The sequence below is a fragment of the Excalfactoria chinensis genome, chromosome 3 (assembly GCF_039878825.1).
Source record: "Excalfactoria chinensis isolate bCotChi1 chromosome 3, bCotChi1.hap2, whole genome shotgun sequence".
Lineage (NCBI taxonomy): Eukaryota > Metazoa > Chordata > Aves > Galliformes > Phasianidae > Excalfactoria > Excalfactoria chinensis.
Window position 1 is genome coordinate 67,714,072 of NC_092827.1, and position 21,198 is coordinate 67,735,269.

Below are 21,198 nucleotides of genomic sequence, written 5' to 3' on the forward strand. Positions count from 1 at the left end.
GAGACATTGCTTCCATTTACATAATAGACAAGGCCTCCTCTTTCGTGCTTCTCAGACGTAACAGCTCTTAAGCCTTCAGTCATCTTAAATACATTCAGTGCAGAAGTGAAGTCACCACTGAACTGCTCTGCAGAACACTTTCAGCGTTAGCCTTTAATCCAGCAGCACTCTGCCTGAGCACTCATGCCTAGCACATGAGAGCTGTCCTAAGATACCCTCTGGAATTTATGAGTAATTGAAAAAGCATGAAAGCGCCCTCCCTGCTCTGCAATCAGCACAACTTGTGTCTGTCAAACAAAATTAATCACACACTTAAGCAGCTGCTGATCGCTCATTCACACGCAGCATTCAGCTTCCAAGGGTTCAACCCTGGAAAACGAACTGTAGGTTATCCCCCCAAACAAGCAACATTAAGTTGTTAACAGAAGAACCCAAACCACAGATCTTTTCTTTACGCATAGCCATCTTTAACTTGCCGAAGGCAACAGAAGGAATAATCTACTGTCCATGAAGTTGTGCACGCTCTGTAAAGAGGTACTGCCAGGTACTCTGGCAGGCACAGCACTGCAGTGCAGCACAAAGTGAGAGTTCAAGGGGAAGCATCCCCAGCCTCGTTCTCCAAGTACAACAGCCTAATTCCCACATAAAGAAAAGAGCTGCAGGTAAACACACTGAAAGCTTTTCCCCTCTCCTCTCCTACTCCTCTCACAGCTGGATATCAGTAAGCCTACCATTCCTTAAAAGAAGCAAGCACTGATAACAAATTTGTAGGAAAGGGAGGAAAATACAATTCCTCCGGGAAAATTAAAGCACAAAATAAATAATCAAAAAACAACAATAAAATGGAGGACACGTGTTGTGCCACATTAATGTATTCATACCAAATAACTTTATTGTTTAGCTCAGATTAAAGAAAGCTGCATCAGTCAAGGAGATGTCACTTTTGCTGTTTGCTGAAGGAACTACAAATCCCAGTGAGCAAAACAAGATGTCCAAATGCAAGACTGATGACTTCCTAACAAAATTTATCAGATGCTCTCACAAAGGCTTGAATGGAAATCCTCAGTGCAGGTCATCAGACATATTATTCAAAGAAAAAAACACCCACTGGAATGAAGAACCGAAGTAAAGAATAAAACATCTGACTTGTCCCTTTGTGGTCTGCCTAATGCAACTCTAGTTCAAGTATTTGTTCATCCCTGCCAAGCAACAGTTCTGAGGAAACATACCATCGTTTCAACACACATCATCAGCCCATGATTTTTTTTTTTTTCGCAAGGTGTATAAAATAACAACTGGAAGAAGAAAAAAAAGCCTGCATTGGTACAATTTGGCATGAACGTAGTCAAGATTATTGACTTTAGCACACTAATGTGGTACAACTTGCCTTGGATTTGTACGTTCTCTACTATGGATTCTTCACAAGCAGAGACAGAAACGTTCAGCAAATGCTATCAACTGGAAAAAACTATTAGCTCTACCCAAAAGAGAGGAAGTTCAAAGAGACTAAATAAACTCTTTGGGACACAGCTAATCCAAGGATTTTAGCACCAATGTTCATCCTCCGAGTCAGTCTTTGTGCTGGTTAACTCCACGATCCAGCAAATAATGCCAGAGAATCAGGTGTTTACAGTAGCCAGAACTCTGTAACTAGAAAAGCTGGAGAGAAATATCAGCATCTGCATCTTTCAGTTGCTGTCAGCTGGAGAACCCATGAGAAGAGAGCAAACTTGCTATCTATGGGCTTAAAAACATAATGGTGGCTCGTGTGTCCATGAGCAAGACTGGGAATCTAAATTTCAGTTAGAAACTAACAAAAACAAAAGAGACCCACCCACGGCAGCAGCTCTGAAGCTCTCTCCCCTAATAGTAAGTTACCACCACAGCCATCTAATTTGTTTATTAGCAGAGCAGAACTTTTATTATCTGCAGCCTTTTTCTCTGGAGATACGCTAAAACCACCTAATTGCAGTTAAAGGGGAAAAAAAACCAAACCCAACTCAAAAATCCTACTTAAAGCAGCAGCTATCTGGATCGCATTCTGGCAGGCACACAGAAAGCAGCTCTTCTAGGAAAAACCAACTGAAGGCAAGGACGAGAAGTGCAGGTCAGCCCAGGCCACGGGGAGGCTTGTGAAGGCAAGCAGCAGGGGTTTTTATCAGGAGAGAGGGTTTGGCAAAGCTGCCTGCTCTTGAGCTGGCACGTTGAAGGCAAACTGAGTGAAGTTGAAAAACAAACTCAGATAGGTAGGGAGAGAGGGAAAACAGAGCTGAAATAACTTCTCCCACTATAAATAGAAGCAGCGCACAGCTATGTAGGTGGTTTATGTTTTCCACGAACTTCCAGGCAGTTCAGAAAGTAATGGCAGCCTGACCTAATTCGCCCTTCCCCACACTATTTAGTGCAAAGGCCACTGCAGGGTTTCCAGTCGCTTTGGTCGAACTGTATGTTGTAAACAGGCCAAAGAAAAAAAAAGAAACCAAATAATATACCATCGTGTTTGGTGGCACAACCGATAAACACTCTTATCACTTACTTCTAGCTTTCTAATAATATTAAAAAGATATCATCTGAGAAATCACATGATTTCTCAGTTCGGAGAAAGCTGTGCCCAGTCAGCAGTCTGGCTACTTGGCAGCAGCCAGCTCGGTTTCTCCCCGAGTTAACTCGCTCCTTTACTCATTACAGCTGCCTTAAGGGGCAACTACCTACTTGAAAGACTCACTTCGGCCCCTCTAATAAATTGAGGCATACCAGAAAGCAGAAACACTCATGCTGTTTCACTGGCTGTGTTCAGCCCACCCACATCTGCTTTGCATTTACACCAAAGCCTCTGCACATAGCAGAGCTGTTGCTCAGTAAACATGCCGGGCACTTCTTGCTGGAGCTGCACAGAAGTCAGCACCTCCTCTTCAATATTCAATTCAAACTGCTAGCAACAGCAAGATCACACAAAGCTGATTTCCAAACACCATCTCTTTCCTTCCCATGTGTTCACAGGTTGTAAGAAATTTTCATGAGCTCTTAAAACGATGATAAAATTCGGATGCCAACTTGAATAACTCATCAGTTTTTCCCCAATGGCAAAGAAAGAAATGCCATTGCTTGAGTTCAGAAGACAAACATGGGATGCGCTCATACTAAATCTAATAAATGTATAAAATAAATGCCATATTAGAAGGAGAAGCTCTCATAAAACAATCAAACAGGAGCCATTAAACTCGGGGAGATCTTGATGGTACTTGGATGGCTGGACAGAGGGAACTTTAGCAGAGCCCTGAGGAAACTGGGGCATCAGGAGAAAGACCTCCAAAGGAGAACCCATAAGTGACTAAACCCAGTGTTATAGGCACAGACCTAAAAGACCTGAAAGACCCAAAACATGCTTCCAACCTTCCAGAGGAGAATTCTAATGTTTTACAGCCCCAACTAGTCCACTGCTTAATATTAAAGTGTTGTTATCTCAGTTAACAAGGCTCTCACTGCTTTCGTACATCTGAGCTCGTTACCAGTCTCAAATGTCCAAACGCAAAGAGATCACCAAGCCAGTCTGCAAACTCCAGGGGAAAAATCACAGGTGGTATCTTCCTTAATAGTTAACAGACTGGCATTTCCCAGGCAGTTAGCCAAGACGTGTCTTTCCTTAACTTTATACTAGCTTAACCAAAAGGTTTTGTTTTAAAACTAAATCAGTGAAATGAGTGCAAGTACCCTTGCAGTCTTCCAATCTGATTAAGATCTGGCTTCCCTTAGCTTAACCTAATTCCTTATTAGCAAAATAAAACTGGGTTGAATTAATAAAGCCTACGAAGAGTTGTGCACTGGCTTAAACAGGATTATTTTTTTTAAAGTAAGGTTTATCTAACACAACTCTGGACGTAAACAATGTCTTCAAGCTTACAATACTCTTATCCCCTTAAAAAAAATAAAGTAATACATTTGAGCTGCTACTTACTGATGAGCTCCAAAGCATTAATAGCTTCCCTGATGTTCAACACAGGCTGCTACAAACCTAAAACTCGGCAGCTCATAACAAACAAACAAAAGCTAATCAAGGTTTCCCAAAGAAGGTAGATGAAAATTACTGTCAACAAGGACAGAAAGTCATCATTCAATAGCATAAGCACAAATACAAAACTCCACTCTGCAGCTGAGAAAGGTGTTTAAAGCCCAAATCTGTCCACAATATGATTATATAAGTCGACCAGAACACTTTCAAACAACTGCTGAAAAGTGTAAAATATATCTGAAGAATTGGCTGGCCTCCACACATAACTCCCCTTTCTGTCCAAGAGAATCAGACTGGTGACTCAGTGTTTTGGCACTGCGTAAAAATGACAGAGAAATAAGTCAATCAACACAAATTTTAAGGGTCTGTTTTTAATTTAACATCATGACTGCTTTGAAATGAATAACACCATCAGAAAATAGTCTGAAACTGCTTTTTTCCAAGAAGAGGCAGAATGTTCTGCTCTCGCATGACTCCAGTCAATTTACTCACCATTAACCATTCAGAAAAAGTACAGGGATGCAGCATCTTTAACTAAAAATAACACAGCACTGAAACAAACTATGATAGTACACTAAAATACTGAGAGGTTAAGTGCCATTCAAATACGCTACTTAAAATATATTCTTACAGTGCTTTGTGCAGACCGAATTTTCAGATCTATCTTCATGACACCAGCAGACACACGGATGATTCAGTCTTACTTGAAACAACTATTTGTTTTGCTCCTTTAAGTGGAAACAAATCAGGAAAATGAAATTGAGCTTGCAGGAAATATTTCCTAATATAAAGATTTGAATGTTCTGTGACTGCACAAGCAGACAATAACGGGATTGTATCCTCAGCAGTTAGCCAGATAGAAAGCTAACTGTATAACATAAGCATCTTAAATTTTCAGCGCCTACATCAAGCACTCAAGCCAAGGTCGTAGCACACATAAAATTTAATCTATAGAAGGATTTATTGCCACAAACATTACATTAACTAAAAATGATTTTAAAATAGCGTTCATGATGCTTGCAAGGGGTCATGGAGTATTCAGCAATGCCCACAGGATTCCCAACCTGACAAATGCTTTAGTGTACCAAAGCACTCACTCCTGATTCAAAAGAATTATCTGAATTCTTAGAGTGTTTATAAAAATAAGCAACTATGCAGTGAGACGTTAGCAGGCAAAGTGCTGCTTTAATCCATAGTAACCTTTTGTAGAAGTCTCACTGAGGTTTAAAGCCAAATAACAGCAAATGGTCTGCAATGTGCTTTCAAATCATCTACAGTTTATATGCTCACTCTGTCCACGTTGCTTTTTTATGGGCTTCCATACGTACACTGTCTCTATTCAAGCTCTTCTACACAATCCCATCACCACAACATAACAGGGCCTCTCTCAGAACTGGTATAAACAATATTTGGGGTTTTTGGTTTTAACCAGATGACTCTGCATACAGACTTCAAACATAAACTGGCATCTGTGCTCAACTCACAGCACGGCTGGTAGAAAGTCTTGAGAAATAGCTATGGCCACACAGAATTACAGGCTGCTCACAAATGCCGGGAGTAGGTCTTATGATGTTGACACCAAGTCATTAATTCTGCTTAGATAAGCATTCAGTGGCAGTAAACCCAGCCCTAAATACCTCCAAGATGACTTCCACATGAGAAACCTAAACAAAAGGTAGAAACACCCTGACCACAGACAGCTTGTTTGTCACCGCCAGTTTCAGATGTGAAACAAAATGCCACAAAGCCAGCTCTGGGCATACAGGGCCATGACCATCAGTCCCCGTACACATTTGCTGCTCCTGCTCACTGCCCCACTACCAGGCCCACGCAAGCGTGTGCTGCGACAGGAAAATCTACACAGGCACAATGAACTCCCTGACAAGACTGGTTTAGGAATGTGATTTATTTGCTTTACGAGTACGTGGCCATGTGCACAAGAGAAAGATCTGAATGTACCAAGCGCTGAGTCCAGGCAGCCAGAAAAGCTTGAGGGAAATGTCTGTCCCAGTCTAGTCAATACAGAACCCCACCGTCTCCTTCAACACCAATTTTACAGTACAAATCTACAGTAAATTTAAGCTCGCAGCAACAATAGCATTTCTGGTTTAGGAACGGCTGTTGTTCATATAGGCTTTCCCAGTCTCCCTAGAAGTCACCTCCCCAACCGCTTTTGTCCCATGAGAGCAAAAGGACAGTATGATGGATAGCACACACCACCCTCATGCCTTGGGAGAAGTATGTACACCTGAAGCTTTATGAACTATCCACTGATTAATAGGCACACATCTGGCTCACTCCAAGTCCTCTTATACACAGAATCATGAAACAGAAGTCAAGAATCTGCCAAGTTTCCCATCAACCGCGTTGCTATAACTGTCACTCCACAAGTTCCCTGGTCAGAAGCACGGTGCTCGTCTCCAACGTCCTATCTCCCACTCTGATAATCAGAAGGTAGCTGAACCAAAACCCTGCAGAAAGTTGCTGGGCTTCTTTTATTTATTTATTAAAGAACGTACCAAACAATCCTGTTACGGGTAAACGTTTTGGCAAATGGACAGTTCCATCTTTACAACATCCTGTACGTGCTGAAGAAAGATTGCAGGGATTAGGAATCACAGCCTAGATCAGGGTATCATGTCGGCCCATTGGAAAGGAACTGCAAGACGTATTTATGCAACCCACCTGCAAGATACACGGAACGTAAGTTTTGTTTTTCAAAGCCTATTCCCTAATTAAGGTTGTAACCAAGAAAAGGAAAGAAATAAAAACTGCACTCATCAAAGTATATTTGGAAACATCCTGAAATAACTCACGGATATAAATTCCCTGTTGTCCTGTGCAGCAGTAGAGGAAATCAGTGATGTAAAGATGATATATAGCGGAGAAAAAAAACAACAAAGAGAGAATAGTAACACTGCCACAAGTCAGTATTACCAGAGGGCAAAAAGTAACACCGAGTACCACAAGAGCTAAAGTGAAACTACAATTGCTTCTGCAAAATACTAGAATTCTCTACAAGAAATAAACCTCCTGCTCAGGTCAGCAGGCAACCACTACAGATTTCAGAGTTGGCAGAAATGAACCTTTCAGCCACTGACTGTATTTTACAACAAAGTTTCTCTACCATTACTGAAAATAAGCACAGTCTCTTCTAATTTAACATCAGTGGTGATTAACAGCTTCTGAGTAAGAGACAACACTTCAGGACATTTTCTGTAGACAGGCAGGTGATTTACTAACTTCTATTACATGCAGTGGATGGCTCCATATTTCTATAATATTTCTACAACATAGCTTCCAAAACTGACTTTGTATCTTGCCTTCATTTGATCTGAGATCTGCAAGTGAAGACAAGAAAAAGCCGTTTTGAGAAGAGAGCATGACGGAGGAGAAAGAGAGAGAGAAGGAAGAGCAGAAAAGAACTCATGGAACGTGGCAGCACTTGCCAAACATGCACTGCGATAACAAAGAGGAGCAAGTTCCAAAGCATGGGTTTTAATTGTTCCTGCCCCATCACTAACCCCATGAAACAAAACTGCAAGCACTAATAACTGAGATACCCCAGAAAACCTCAGCTGTAATTCCTTTTCTGCACCCTTCAGACCCTTAACCAAACACAAAACATCTCAGATATAGGAAGCTACTATTAGCACAAAGAATTGTGACTGAAAATGAGAAGGCAAGCTCATGCCCACCCACTAGGTACAAAAGGCAGATCAGATAATCTGTCTCCCAAATAAAACATTACAAGGAACGCACGCTGTAGCACTGCAGAAAGCTAGCTAGAAACAAAAATAATCAATTCAATTTGCAGGTGCTGTAACAGAAGGTAACTGCAGGGCTCCTAACAAAATTCTTCCACTAGTTTTAGCTGGAATTGACTTACTTAGTGCTTTAAATCATTAATTAGCTTTTTGCTGGAGGGTGGGTACACACAGAACTGTTAAAGTGAACACTGAGCTTGTATTTAATTGTAAATTCGCCAAAGGAAAGCATTATTGTTATATGTTTTATTCATACAAGCAAAACAGAATTCAAGCCTATAGGCATATGTACACATAACAAAGTACAATGGTTACTAAAGAACTTTTAAAAACTAAATTCACAAGTAGGAAAACAGAGTTTACAGTGCCACATGAAAATGCCACGGGCCAGGATGCTGACCCAAGCCAGCAGCACCCAGGGCTGCAGCAGTATCCTCCCAGTCCCCTGCTCTGAGAGGCAGCCCTGCCCACAGGCAGACTGACTGGTCCCCCACTTCGGGCACAAAGCAGCCCTAAAGCACATGCAAAAAGCCTGGATTGTGTTTAATTCACAGAACCAACACAAGCAACACTACACAGTTATATGTGTTACTAGCTTTTGTCTTTGCATGGGTGCATCTTCAAAGAAGCAGGATGTGTGCTTAGAAAGAGGAAAAGGCACAGCAAAACCTAAAACTCACAAACGTCAACTCTGCAACATTTTGGTTGCAATGGGATAAGATTAAGCTGAACAAGCTAGTTGATCGTATCTTCATCTACGTTTCTTGTCCTGCAGGTCAAAGTCTTTCATAGTTTCAAAAAATAAACTTCTAGGACTAAATGGGTAAAAAAATAAAGTTTCTCTCACTTATACCTACCAAGCTTCTAATATAACTCTGGCCCAGCTGTTGGCTCATGACAAGTTACCACTCCCGCTTTCTGTTTTCTCTGAGGAAAATGACAAAGTCAGGACACCAGTCTAGGAACTCCTGTGTTGTTCTTGAGTCTGTGCCAAGGTTAGGAGGCTTCAAGGAGCCACTATATGTCATTTTCCCCACAGGCTGTAATGGAGATCTAGTCAAAGCATTAATTTTGATGCAAAAATTAGAAAATTTTAAGTATAAAGCACTTTAAGTATGGCCCTTACTCTCAAGGCATTCCAAAGTACTGGAACAGACAAACGCAAATAGCGAGAGAACCATGACATGAAGTAGCAATTTCACAGCAGCAAACTAACCTCTGTTCAGTGAAAAACAACAGCTCCCAACAGGATCCCCACAGGGTCTGTATTTTTCACGTGACCGGGAAGAGGGAGGGAATAGCAGGCCAGCAGGGTTTACACGCAATAAGGAAATACACTGTGGGAACCATTCCAACATTGACTGCAGAAAGGTGCACAGAAGGATAGAATGACATCAAGAACCTGGACAAGAAAACTGCAGGTGCCATTCAGCATAGAGAAGTGCAGAAGAGGGACTAGTGGATTCACAACACTGCATAAATGGATAACGGGACTGCACAGAGGTATAAAATAACACTTGACAAAGAAATGCTAAAAAAAAAAATAATGGAAAAATACTTCTGTTCTGAAGGGAAAAGTATCAGCTGAAAAATGTATGACTGAAAGCATCAAGCTTAAAAGCACTAAAAGATAAAACCACTGCAAAATGAGCTCTCACAACAAAGAATCTTGAAGACGTTGAAAATCGTCAGGCTGTAGGCTTTAAACAAAAGGAAGTTCCTTCCCCATCTAATCAAACTGCAGGACTCATTGTTACAGGATATCGCAGAGGCCAAAAGTACAAATGGCTCTTAAAACCAAGATTACGTAAATTAATAGCAAGTACGTCCATCCATCCGTGCATACTAAGAGCAGTGGTTCAGATGCAAACTCTGGCCAAGGAAGTTCTTGAATTGCTGGAAGCCACACACAAGCATCATTTTGTCAGTAGTGAAGCTTCACCTACACACTGATTATAGATTACTTGCAACAAATGACGGTATGAAGAGATCACATCCTTAGGTGAAAAAGAGACATCTGATAGGGAAGAACTCTAATAAAACACCAGAAGGAAAATTGCAAGAAACTGAAACAAGACTATTGAGGCTGCAAGAAGAGTGTAAGCTTCCAGCAGAAGAAGCAGTTACTATCTGAACAGCATCAGCAGCTGTTTTAGACATAGCTCCATTGGAAATTTTGTTCCCAGTAAGACTGGGCATTCTTCAGAAATACTTCAGATGAGTACAATTCTATCACCCTTCAGTTTACTACTGAAGATGGTCAACTGGCATCTCACAAGAGGCAGGCACGCTTATCTTTCAAATGCAGTCCTTGCAGAGGATAACCCACTCGAGGGGTATCTGCACTGCCAGTATCCAGCAGGGCCCAGGAATTGAGCAAAGCTTCATGCTCTGCATGCACAGCAGGGTCAGGCTGCCCTGCTCTTGGTGCCTGCTCCTTCTCCATCCATTCAGCAGGCAAGGGCTCTGTACCAGCAGCCTAAGGTCTCGAGGGGACCATAGGTAAGAGCAGCAGGTATCTGTGGGGAATTAAGATGAAAGAAAAATGGATAGGATTAGTAGGGTGGAGGACCATATGCTCAGGGCTGCAGGGTTTTGATTTATACAGCAGCCTGGAAATACACATGAGGCTGTCCCCTGCCTGCTGGGAGGTTCCCTCTGTGTACTTCAGTGAAATATGTAAGTGGGTGGCATTTTTCTTGGGTAATCATCCCGAAAATAACTTTGTCCAGATGTCTGTTACAAATTCACCTCACAAAACAGAGTAAGTAATATGGAGAATATTAAAGAAAAGCCATTTTTGATAGTGGCTTTGGAAGCGACTCCTGCTCTAAGTTCAAAAGGATCCCTGGGGCATTATGCCCTCTTACTACAGAAGTCCCCTTACAAACTTCCAAACACTTCTAGATAGAGGTAAGCCTGCTCAACAGATAAGGAATCGATTTTATTTTCCTTAAGCTTTTGGTTAAACCAACTTGTGAAGCACACACATACTTAAAAACAGCAAGCTGCGCTAAGCCAGGACCTTATGATGCGCACAGGTTAACTGTAAAACAGGCAAACTGGGAGAAAACTGTCATTAAGCTGCAGGAGTGACTGCGGATCAATTACCACGTGCATAATGAAAAAAGAATCAAGCTAGGAACGTTTCAGACTGTTTTAGCCAGCTTCAGTGATATGATGCCCAATGAAACAGGCCTGCTGAAACTGAGCATGTTCAAGATGCCCTTATCAACTGGCCACAGCTTCCGTTCTCACACTGGCAAGGCTGTGTGCCAGCTGCTCCAACAACAATGCAGCAGCCAACTGAAACCAGAAGGGCCTGACGCCTTCAGCTGAGTACCAGCCACACACAGCAGAAGCTGTTCACACAGCCTGAAGACCACAGCAAGAGCAGATGTCTGAACAGGACAGAGAGCAGCAAGAGGAAAAATATGCTAGTCATCAGCTCTGAGCTGCCTGTTCTATTCTTAAGATGTATTGCTTTAATTCAACTAGTACCTTCGAAGGCAGTTCTAGGTACATATCTGCAGCTTTCTGAACTACATTAACACAAAGATAACAGACCCTGGCACTCCAACAGGCCAACAGCAACAAAAAAGCAGAAGAGTATACCCAGAGAAGCCTCCATCCTCTGCTGCTATGCCAATGCTTTCGAGCTATCACAAAGTGATGCAAATTGACAATACAAGCTCCTCTCACAAACAAATTTAAGACATATTTACAAATAAAAAAAATACATTAAAAAATAAACAAACAAACCCTCAAATCTTCCATCAGTTTATTGCATCTAAAGCTTTGTGGAGTCACCTGGCCACCTTACCATCAATTCCCATTTGCTGTACTCCACAGGCACAGCCTTCACACATGTGTTAGGGCACCGTGCATACAACACGTACATTGCTGTTCTATATCACGCAAATCCATACACAGGCGGGTGCTCAGATTCCTACCCAATACCTATTTATAACATTATATGCTAACAAAAATACTCTTGAGTCATTTCGAGTTAAATACCAAAGAACAAGAAAGTCTTCAAGTGCACGCAGCTGTTACGTGCATAGAGGCACTGCTCTATTTTTGACAGACACTGTCCTGGAACAGAGAGTGAATTAGCTTTCAACCTGAAGCTTACGACTGCAACTTACCAGCTAGTTCTGGAACAAGCTCACACTGAAAATATGCTTGATCAGCTACAGTTAACCAATAATCTTCGGAAACTGGGAGCAGTTTACAAGGACTTAATGAGCACAAAATGACTTCTGAAAAAGACCACAAAGACCAGCATTGGTCCTCCTTGGGTGTGTAATAAGTAAACCATGAACGTGAACGGCAGAAAGGATATCATAAATAATGATTACTCCATTTAGGAGTAGCTAGAGAGTCAAACAACTTTACTGCTTTGCGGGGTAGTGCAGACAGCACAGAGCAGCAAAGCAGCAACACCATCAGAAAATCAAGTGATGCCAGCCACTGTACGCAGAGGTCACGCATGCACAAGTACCCTTGTGGTTTGTACACCTCTGGAACAGCAACAACTGAAAATCTAACTGCAGCTGTATAGCCCAAAAGGACTGGAAACACAGCATGCAATGAGCCAAAGCTGCACTTCACAGAGCGATCCTCGTGCACCAAGAAACGGAAAGGAAATGGGACAATAAAAATAAAGCATGACTAAAACTGTCCACTTCAGACTGAGCCTCTGCAGCTACAGAGACAAAGCAAGGGGACGTGGCTGAGCACACCCCCACCCTCCCAAATTATTTAGGCCGAAAAGGTTCAGAGAAAGTGTTTTCTTTCTTGTGAACGTTCTATCAAGTAAGATCAGTAAAGCTTTAGTATAAAACTGTAACAAGGAAGATTCCTGAAGGATAGAACAACATGTTTCTGATGGCAGAAACTGAACCTCATACCGAACATGCAAGGATCAAGGACAAAGAAAGCATGAGGAAAAAAAAATGATATAGGAAGCACAGATTTCCTAACTCTTATTCAAAGTTTCACGGGCAAATTTCGAGATAATCAGTCCCTAACTGTGAAACTAAGGCTGTAGTTTGGCAAACGCTTTAAGCTGGCATAAATTAGCACTGCTGTTGAAAGAAAGTCTCAGCATCTGCCAGTCCCCTGCGCCAGCACAAACATCCAAACACTGAACCAGGAGCTCTTCTTTTGCCAGTTCATTTTTCAGATGGATCGGTTCCCCACACCAGTTCACAGGACGGCCATGTAAATACCTGCACCATTAAAGAAGAGTGACTGATTTTTCAGCCCAAAGTGCTCGGTAAACTACAGTCTAAGTCACAAGGATATGGAAAAGCTGATAGGAGCCACGGGCAGTGGTCCCCACCCTTGCACATGTTGTATTACCCTTCAGTTATGATCACTACACTAATATGTGCAGAGGGTATTACTGTTATTTGTTATTGACAAGTGCACACACAAATGCACCTGCTCCTGGAGATCAATCTGTAGGCAAAACTAACTTCATACCTTGGTACCCACAAAAGCTTTGAATTTATCTTTTAATTTTCACTGGCCATAAACAAGAGTCTTTTCTGGACAGCCCTATTCTCAAGCAGAAGATCATCTGCATTTAGAAATAACAGCTTTTTGAGACCCAAAACATGAGAAAGGACAAATAAAACTGTACTCAGCTCAGAGCTTTAGCCCAACAGGAATGTAAAGTCTGCGGGCTGCCCTAAGTATCTGTGAATCACCACATAATCCTTCGCTGAACAGCACACATGTCTAGAAGAAAATGCAACTGCCAACAAAAACACCATCAGGAAGAAAAATCCTTAAGCTAAAGCATCTGTAAAACTCTATCAGGTTCAAGGAATTCAAGCAAGTACTGAGAGACAGAGAGATCTACCCACTTTCTCCCACAACTCAGTGGCCAATTCTGGTCCGTGCAAGCATCCATTACTAACAAATTAAATCAGCAACTTTGCTACCCAGAAATAAATTAAATGCAAGAGTGATGCAGAATGATCTCTACAAATGGACACGCCACAGACAGATTGAGGGAAAGCTTTTCTCCTCCACAGCTGTTGATCAGCTTTTACCTCATCTTCCCTCTGCCCCATCCCTGTCAACACCCATGTGGCTGCCAACTTCTTATTGCCTACCTTTGATTTTCATCTGCCACCTTCCCACTGTGCACATGCTCGCTATGACTTCCTGCACAGTAAGATCTGGTGGAAAGAACTCGCAGAAGTCTTGCTCAGATTTCCAGCACACTATTTCGAATGGTATCTGCAAAACTCAAGACTTGTGTGTTCTCTTGTTCCCTCTGCCTCCATTCAGGGCTACACCAGACACTGACAGATTCAACAGCCGATCTCTGCTTTTTTAGCTAAATTTCTCTGTCCCTGGTGAGACTAACCCAGTCTCTTCAGAGGAAAGCTGCTACACAAATGTTTCAATCACAAAAACTCCATTCCAGTTTCTAGAACAGCTGACTATAGGGTATGAGAAATCCACTCACTGATAAAGATTATTTTCTAACGGAGCATTACTAACTTTGAAGGAAGTTACAAGACACAGTCAGAACAGTCAAATCCAGGGCACTCAAGGTCTTCAGAAAGCTCCAGGATGCTCTAGCATGTAACATCGTATTGAAAATTGATCAGTGCCAAGGAAATTTCAAGCAGCAGATAAAGTATTTATAATCAGGTCAGTTTGTTTGAGATCAGAACAGGAGAAGTTCAGCAACTTAAAAAAAAAAGCAGCATGGGAGCAGTGTTCCACAGTATGCAGCCTATAAAGCACACTTTAAAGCTACTGGTGGCTGAGGAGCAGTGGATGCACTGCCACAATGCTAAAGATAAGAGAGCATCAAAACTGAGCAGTTCGAGTTGTAGTTCTTCTGTCAGGCCACAGAGGAGTGGGAACGAAACAAAGCCTAAAAGAACATAATGGCAACTGTCAAGATGTCAAGGAACACCCCCCTCAATAAAAAGGGCAGGGACAGGAGATGGGTAGTGTTTGGTGTGAGGAAAGCACAAGTAGGAACAGTTGATGGATCAGATGCTTCTTTATATGGTGATAGTTAGGTCCCAGTCTGTAATTACAATCTCCCAATATTACTGTAACACTAGTAAAGGACACAAAGCTTTGGACTTGAAATCTCAGCTAATCAGCAGAGCCTGCAATAGAGGAGCAATATAACTAGCAATAATAATAATAATAATAATAAAATCATAAGGCTTCTTTCTTACCAGCCCCTGTATGGACAGGGAAGAAAATCCTCACCTGAGTGAGATTCACCCCCTGGCTTTGGTGAGCAGGTTGGTGAGCCACCCCCAGCTATCTTGGACAGGACAGGCAGGAAACAGAAATATGTGCACATACAAGTGGAGTAGCCGATAAGAGAAAGGGAAAAGAATTAGCATTTAGGGAGGAGATGGAAGAAGAAAAACCTGGAAAACAACAGGAAGTAGGAGAAAGGCAGCAGAGTTCACATCTGCTGGTACCTGCCACGTTCTACCACAAGGAGGAATAAAAACAGCACAAACCAGAAGGAGAGGGAACAGCAGAACAAAGTAAGGGATGTGCTAAGTCAGGACTTCTGAGGTGAGTAAATAGTGAGCCAGAGCGTCATACTTACAACTGCATAGTCACTCCTAAAGCAGATGGCCTGTTTTTACCTACTACCATATAGACACCTCTCAGTCCACAGAACGATCTGCTGACAGTCTGGGCTAGGTAGGAGAACATCAGTTAGCCCATTTCAGACAGCCCTGTTAGTTTAGAGCAAATCCAAATACAAAACCTCAGATTTCTCACACTGTGTTTATTGCCCTTTTCCTTATAGACTAGAACTAGAGAATGCGTATGAATTTAAAACAGAGTCTAGTAAAACAATGTACTTTTCCCCCATAGGCAGACTTACATGATGTCCCTCTTTTGGCCTGTACCTCAAGGCTAACTTCTCTTCCCTTTTTCGTGAAGCATCCAGAACAAGTATAAGCAATGGCAAATTCAATGGCTTAACACCCACAGCTATATAAGTTAAGCCAGAATTAAACATGAATTGACAACCTTGGTATAACCAATTCCATTTGATCTACTTCCCACCACCAAAACCAATTACCATTCCTTAAAACCTTCGATCAACAACCCATTTATTCCTGTGAAAGAATCCAGGTGCCAGTTAAAGCTCGAAGAACAGAACCCTAGGATTTTACAGGTATACTTGGTTAACAAAACAGTTTTGAAGACAGACCAGAAAAAAAGGTTAATTTCAGCACTCTGTGGAATGGATTTATGATTCATACCCCCTAGTAGGATACGCTTGTTTACAGAGCTTGTGCTAGATATGGTAAAGGTTAAAGATTCAATAAAGGCTCCTGTGACTGCTACGATACAATGCCAGCCCTTGCACAACATTCGAAAACAAAGATAGTATTCTAAGACGACACACGGCTGAACCCAACAAAAATATCATAAAGAACAGACTGCAAGTGCTTTGGGGCTTTTGGGCTTGTTTTATACATTAAAGTCTATTTAACAAAAATAATAATAAGGAAGTTGGACTTAAAAAAAAAATACCATTCAGAACTGTCGGGACAAAATTGTCTTCTCAAAGCTGTAATAGCGCACACTGGATTTCCCAGCAGATGAAGCCATGCTGGCCCCCACCCACACAGCTGTAGGAAGAGCAAGGCCCCAGGGGCTGGCATTCTTCAGGTGCTGGGAATTACCCGTCTCTCCAGTGGTACCGTATGCTGGTTCATTTACCTCACTAAAACAGTACACCCAGTTTTCCTCACACAAACTGAGTAAACCACAGAGTTGCAACATATGCATACAGAAGTAGTAAGATTATTTGGTAGTCTATGCATGTGGCATTTCTATCCATTTTGGCCCTATTACTTGAAGTAAAACCAGTAAAAAATAGTATTACACAGGGACAGGTTCTGTTAAAAATTGCTGCTGTGAGTGCAAACCTAACATAAAGATCTGGGTATTGGCTTTATTTGGTTAAGCAAACTAAGCCATGCACTTTGTATGGAGAGCTAACAGAAAAGCTTTGGAGTAACTGCTGTGTAGCAGCAGCATCTCCTCTGCACACTCATCTCTACAGATAAGAACAAAAAGCATATGAAGTGCAGCTCCTGCAGGAGTGAGATCAAACCTTGATCCAGAGAAAGCAGAGATGAGAAGGAAACAAAAAATAAGACTTTCCCAATAACCCAGAGGTGTCACCATGTTTCCATTCTCCCAGAGCCAGTAGCTCTGATGGGACATGTCAAAGCAGCTCCTGCCCCTGGGCCCTGCTCACTCTGGCAGAAGGGTGAAGGCCTCCAAGGATGCAAGAGAGAATCTGCTACCCCTGCAGACATTATGAACAAACACAGACAAACCAACCAAGTCTTCCACTCAACTTGTGCAGCCCCTCTCACCGATAAACCTTCGCGTATTTGTGAGCTCACTAGTAAATCTTTAACAGCGATGGACAGATTTCCTCCTGCTTGTGCTGAAGCTTTAGGAAACCAAGCTTTCCTGCAACAGCAGAAGCACTGATTTTGGGAGATAAGCAAGGGAACGGGAGAAGACAGAAAGTAATGCATTTCTGTACCAGTGAGGAGCAAAGGGCTGCACCTGCTGTGGTCCCTGGAAACACAGGGATTTATTTCAGCGGCGACTGAAAACCAAGTGGTGCTCAGCAATCTTCACAACTGTTATTGCTGCTCTATGAAAATGCAGAGCTTGCTGTAGGAATTGATTTTTTCCCCACCCAGACATTCCTTCTCAACCAGCAGAAGTGTTTCTTACTGCTTGGAGGTGTCACATACAGCCCAAGAGTCACACACGTGGTTCAACATTGTAGGAAAGGACACTGGGAACAGAAGAAGCCCTGGCACATATTACTTCCAGCAGCACATCGCTGTGCACACAGACAGAAGCAGCGCTTCTCTTGGGAAGCACTCAGGGCTACAGATGTTTGCAACAGGTGAGTCTGAAGCACTGGCACCATAAGGAATCGTAAAGGCTGGAAAAGAGCACTATGACCATCCTGTCTAACCATCAGCCCACCCCCTGCCAAGCCCACTAACCACATCCCTCAGTGCTACTAGCACACGTTTCTGTTACACCTCCAGGGACTGTGAAACCACCACCTGCACGGGCAGCCTGTGCCACTGCCTCACAGCTTTTTGGCTTAGAAAAATCCGAGTCAACAGAGCAGGACGAGAAATGCAGACCACGTTTGTGATAGTGTTAACAGAGTACTGCTTCAACTGGAGGTACGCACAGATTGCATTTCAGAACAAAAAGAAGAGAAGTTCCCCCCACGTCCCCCTGCGGCAGGAGGTAACTCGGCGCACCCGAACAGACCCGGGGCTGTCTCTCGCCCCCCAGCTCTCCCCCTCCCACTCCCGCTTCCCACCAGCTGAGGCCCCGCAGCTGCACCAACAACAGCGAGTCTGTGCCCGGGCCGGCCGCGCCGGGCGCCCCTCGGCAGCTCACTGCCAGCCTTATACTTGAACAGAGGTAGCAAATTGTGAAGGGGCTGAAAAGACGGTAATGAATATTCATCGCGGTCCTTCACGGAGCGTACGATCTCATGCGGCGGACCTGAAGAGAATCGCCAATCAGGCCGACACAACGGGGCTCGGTTCCCCGAGAGGCGCGGGGGCGCGGGAACGCGCTGCGGCGCGGAGACGCGCAAGCGCAGGCACTCGGCAGGGCGCGCGCACGTGCGCACCGGCGACCACGTGCGCGCGGGCACGGTCCCGGCCGGCCGGCGGCCCGTCCCCACCCAGTCCCGCACTCACTTTCGTCCTGCCGTTGATGCGGTAGTTGCCCAGCTTGCCGTTGCAGTGGCGGATGAGATCGTCCATGCTGTTCATGAGCAGGCGGATGGTCTGGCAGCCCGGCTCCTTGCCCTCCACCCAGGTGATCTTGTCGCCGCGGATGTCCTTGGAGGAGTCGCTCTTCTGGCTGACCAGCTGCCCGTCGGTGAAGCGGCCGGTGTGATGCAGGGCACGCACTTCTTGGGCCACCAGCCCGCCCAGCTCTTTGCCCAGGAAGTCGTCTACCACGCAGATGCCGTGCTTGTTCATGCAGGGCACGATGTACTCCAGCGCCAGCCGCTGCGGCACCAGCGACTTGGTCTGCCCGTTGGGGCGCAAGGCGGCCCCGCCGGGCCCCGCCTGGACGCCGCCCGGGTACAGGTTCGACTTGTCCCGGTACAGCGACACCGCCTCCGTGGCGGGAGCCGGCGCCGGGGCCGCCGCCTCTCCGCCTCCGGCGGCCGCGACGCGCTCGTCGTCCGGCGGGGCGGCCTCGCCGGGGGGCTCGGGGCCCGGCGTAGCTCCCTTGGCCGCCGCCTTGTCCGGGCGGCCGCAGGCCGCGGCCCCGGCGCCGTGCGCGCCGCGTGCGCTGCGGGAGCCGTGGGCGCGGGGCGGCGGGGGCTGAGCGCCGCGAGGCTCTACAGCGCCCCCTGCCGCGGCCGCCGCGCCTCCCCCGCGGCAGATGAGCTTGTGCTTCTTCCAGTCCTGCCGCTGGTGCTCCTTGCTGCAGTAGAAGGAGCTGCGGCAGCGCCCGCACCGCAGCAGGTTCTCCATCTTCCCGCACAGCTCGCAGTACTGCCGGTCCCGCTCGCTGCTGCTGCCGCCGCCGCTGCTACCGCCTCCGCCGCCGCTGCTGCCGCCGCCGCCGCCCTGTCCGGCGCCGCCGCCGCTGTCATTCGCCATGGCGCTGGTGGTGCGGCCGCAGCCCCGCTCCGCCGCCGAGCGTTATGTAAGGAGGCGGGCGGGAGCGGCGCTACGCGGGCCCCCGCCCGGCCGCGCTGGGCGCAGCGCTCACTGCATCATGGCCGCCCGGCTCGCCGCGGCCCCCGCCGCCCTGCGCGTCCGTCGGCCCGCGGCCTCCCTCCCTGCTCCTCGGCGCGGCCAGGCGCGGGGCTGCGGCGGGGGCCCTCCCTGCGCCTCTAGCGCCGCTTCATCGCCGCCCCGCCAGAGGCGGCGGAAGGCAGAGGGGCGGGCGGGCGGCTGGCGCGGTGCGCGGCCGTTCTGCCGAGTGCGCGGCCCGGCGCGGCCGCCGCCTCTGCCCGCCGCGCCTCAGCGCCGTGTCGGGGCGAGGAGGAGGCGCCACGCTCGCGGCCCGCTCTGCACGTACGCCACTTCCAGCCCGCCAGCGCCGGCGGCGCGTCAGGCGGGCGGGGCCGAGCGGCCGGCGGGCGGGGCCGGGCCGGGCGAGCCGCGCCGCACCGCGCCGTGCAGAAGGCTGGCGGGGCCCGCCGTGCTGCGAAGCTGCCGTCGGGGCGTGGTTGGGAACCTCGGGCCGAGCCCCCGCTGCCGGCGTTGGGAGCGGGCGGCACCGGCGTGCCGAGGAGCGGCGGGTGATTGAAGTTGAGGCGCGGGTCCGGCCGCAGTGGCCGAGCGGAGGGTCGGGTTCTGTCACCGTAGGCCCCAAAGTGAGCCGGTGGAGCAGAAGGCAGCGCCGTCCCCCTCGTAAATAACGCGTGGCTTCTATTCGATCTAACCCGGCCCTGACGTACGCCGGAGTGAGGCGGTCTAAATAATGCAGAAGGAAGAGAGAGCAAATGATGGGGGTCGTGATACCACGAGGTGCTGAGGCCAGCGCTACCGTGAGCGGGACAAAGCCCCACAGGAAAAGGAAGCTGGTTTGGCCGAGCGGCGGCAGCTGTGGGGACGGCAGAAAGGAGGTGATGCCGTGGAGGGATGAGAACCCCAACATGGTCACATCGGCTGTCAGCAGCCACACAAGGAACTCTGAGATGACGTGTGTTCTCTGATCCACCCAGCTTAGCCTGAACCTTGCTGACTTGCAGTAGACATCAAGTGAATGCAATGTATCCTGCACATCCTGTGCAGCATGGCCCAACGCAATGTCAAGGTGCAGCGCTCAGCAACTCAGAGTGCTGAGCTCTAGCAGCAGTCCCTCCTGGGCTGTGGGGCTCATCTGCTCTGAGGCCCAGCAGGCAAGCAGAGCAGAAGCCTGGTTTGGTTTGGCTGGGCTGGGACACTCAGCTGCTTTGTGTATCCTCTCAGCACAGAAATCCATCCTAAAACCAAAGAGGACCAAAGAAAGGAGCCAGTGTGCAGACCTGGGGGTAGAGAAGCATAACGAGTCCTTTGGTTAGTAACTGAAAATGAGTGATATCAACGTTCTGCCTGTGCTCTGCCAAAGCCTTTCATGTGATTTTGGGGAATTAGTTTTTTTCTTCAGCACTGTAGAACAGGCACCCATACTGTTGCTCCTCACAGGCTGTTCTGAGACCGAGGATTGTGATGTAGTCCAGTAAGAGGGCTTCATTTATGCAATTAAAGCATGAAGGGTGTAACAGGCGAAACAAAGCACACCAAGGCCACAAACAGCCATCGTACGCACACAGAGAATGGAAGGGAAAGCCAGGGCAGATTATGAGAAAGGCAGAAGGACTGAGAGGAC

The 21,198-nt window shown here is 46.1% G+C and overlaps 1 protein-coding gene across 1 annotated transcript in view; it reads right to left on the reverse strand.

Annotated features, from left to right (window-relative positions):
• The window catches only part of EGLN1 (egl-9 family hypoxia inducible factor 1), a 29,651-nt gene extending 10,032 nt beyond the window's left edge, over positions 1-19,619 (reverse strand). Inside the window, exon 1 of the mRNA XM_072333831.1 lies at positions 18,558-19,619. Coding sequence (XP_072189932.1) covers positions 18,558-19,478 — 921 coding nt within the window. The 5' untranslated portion in view covers positions 19,479-19,619. The remainder of the gene's footprint in view (positions 1-18,557) is intronic.
• Between the last annotated feature and the right edge of the window lie 1,579 nt (positions 19,620-21,198).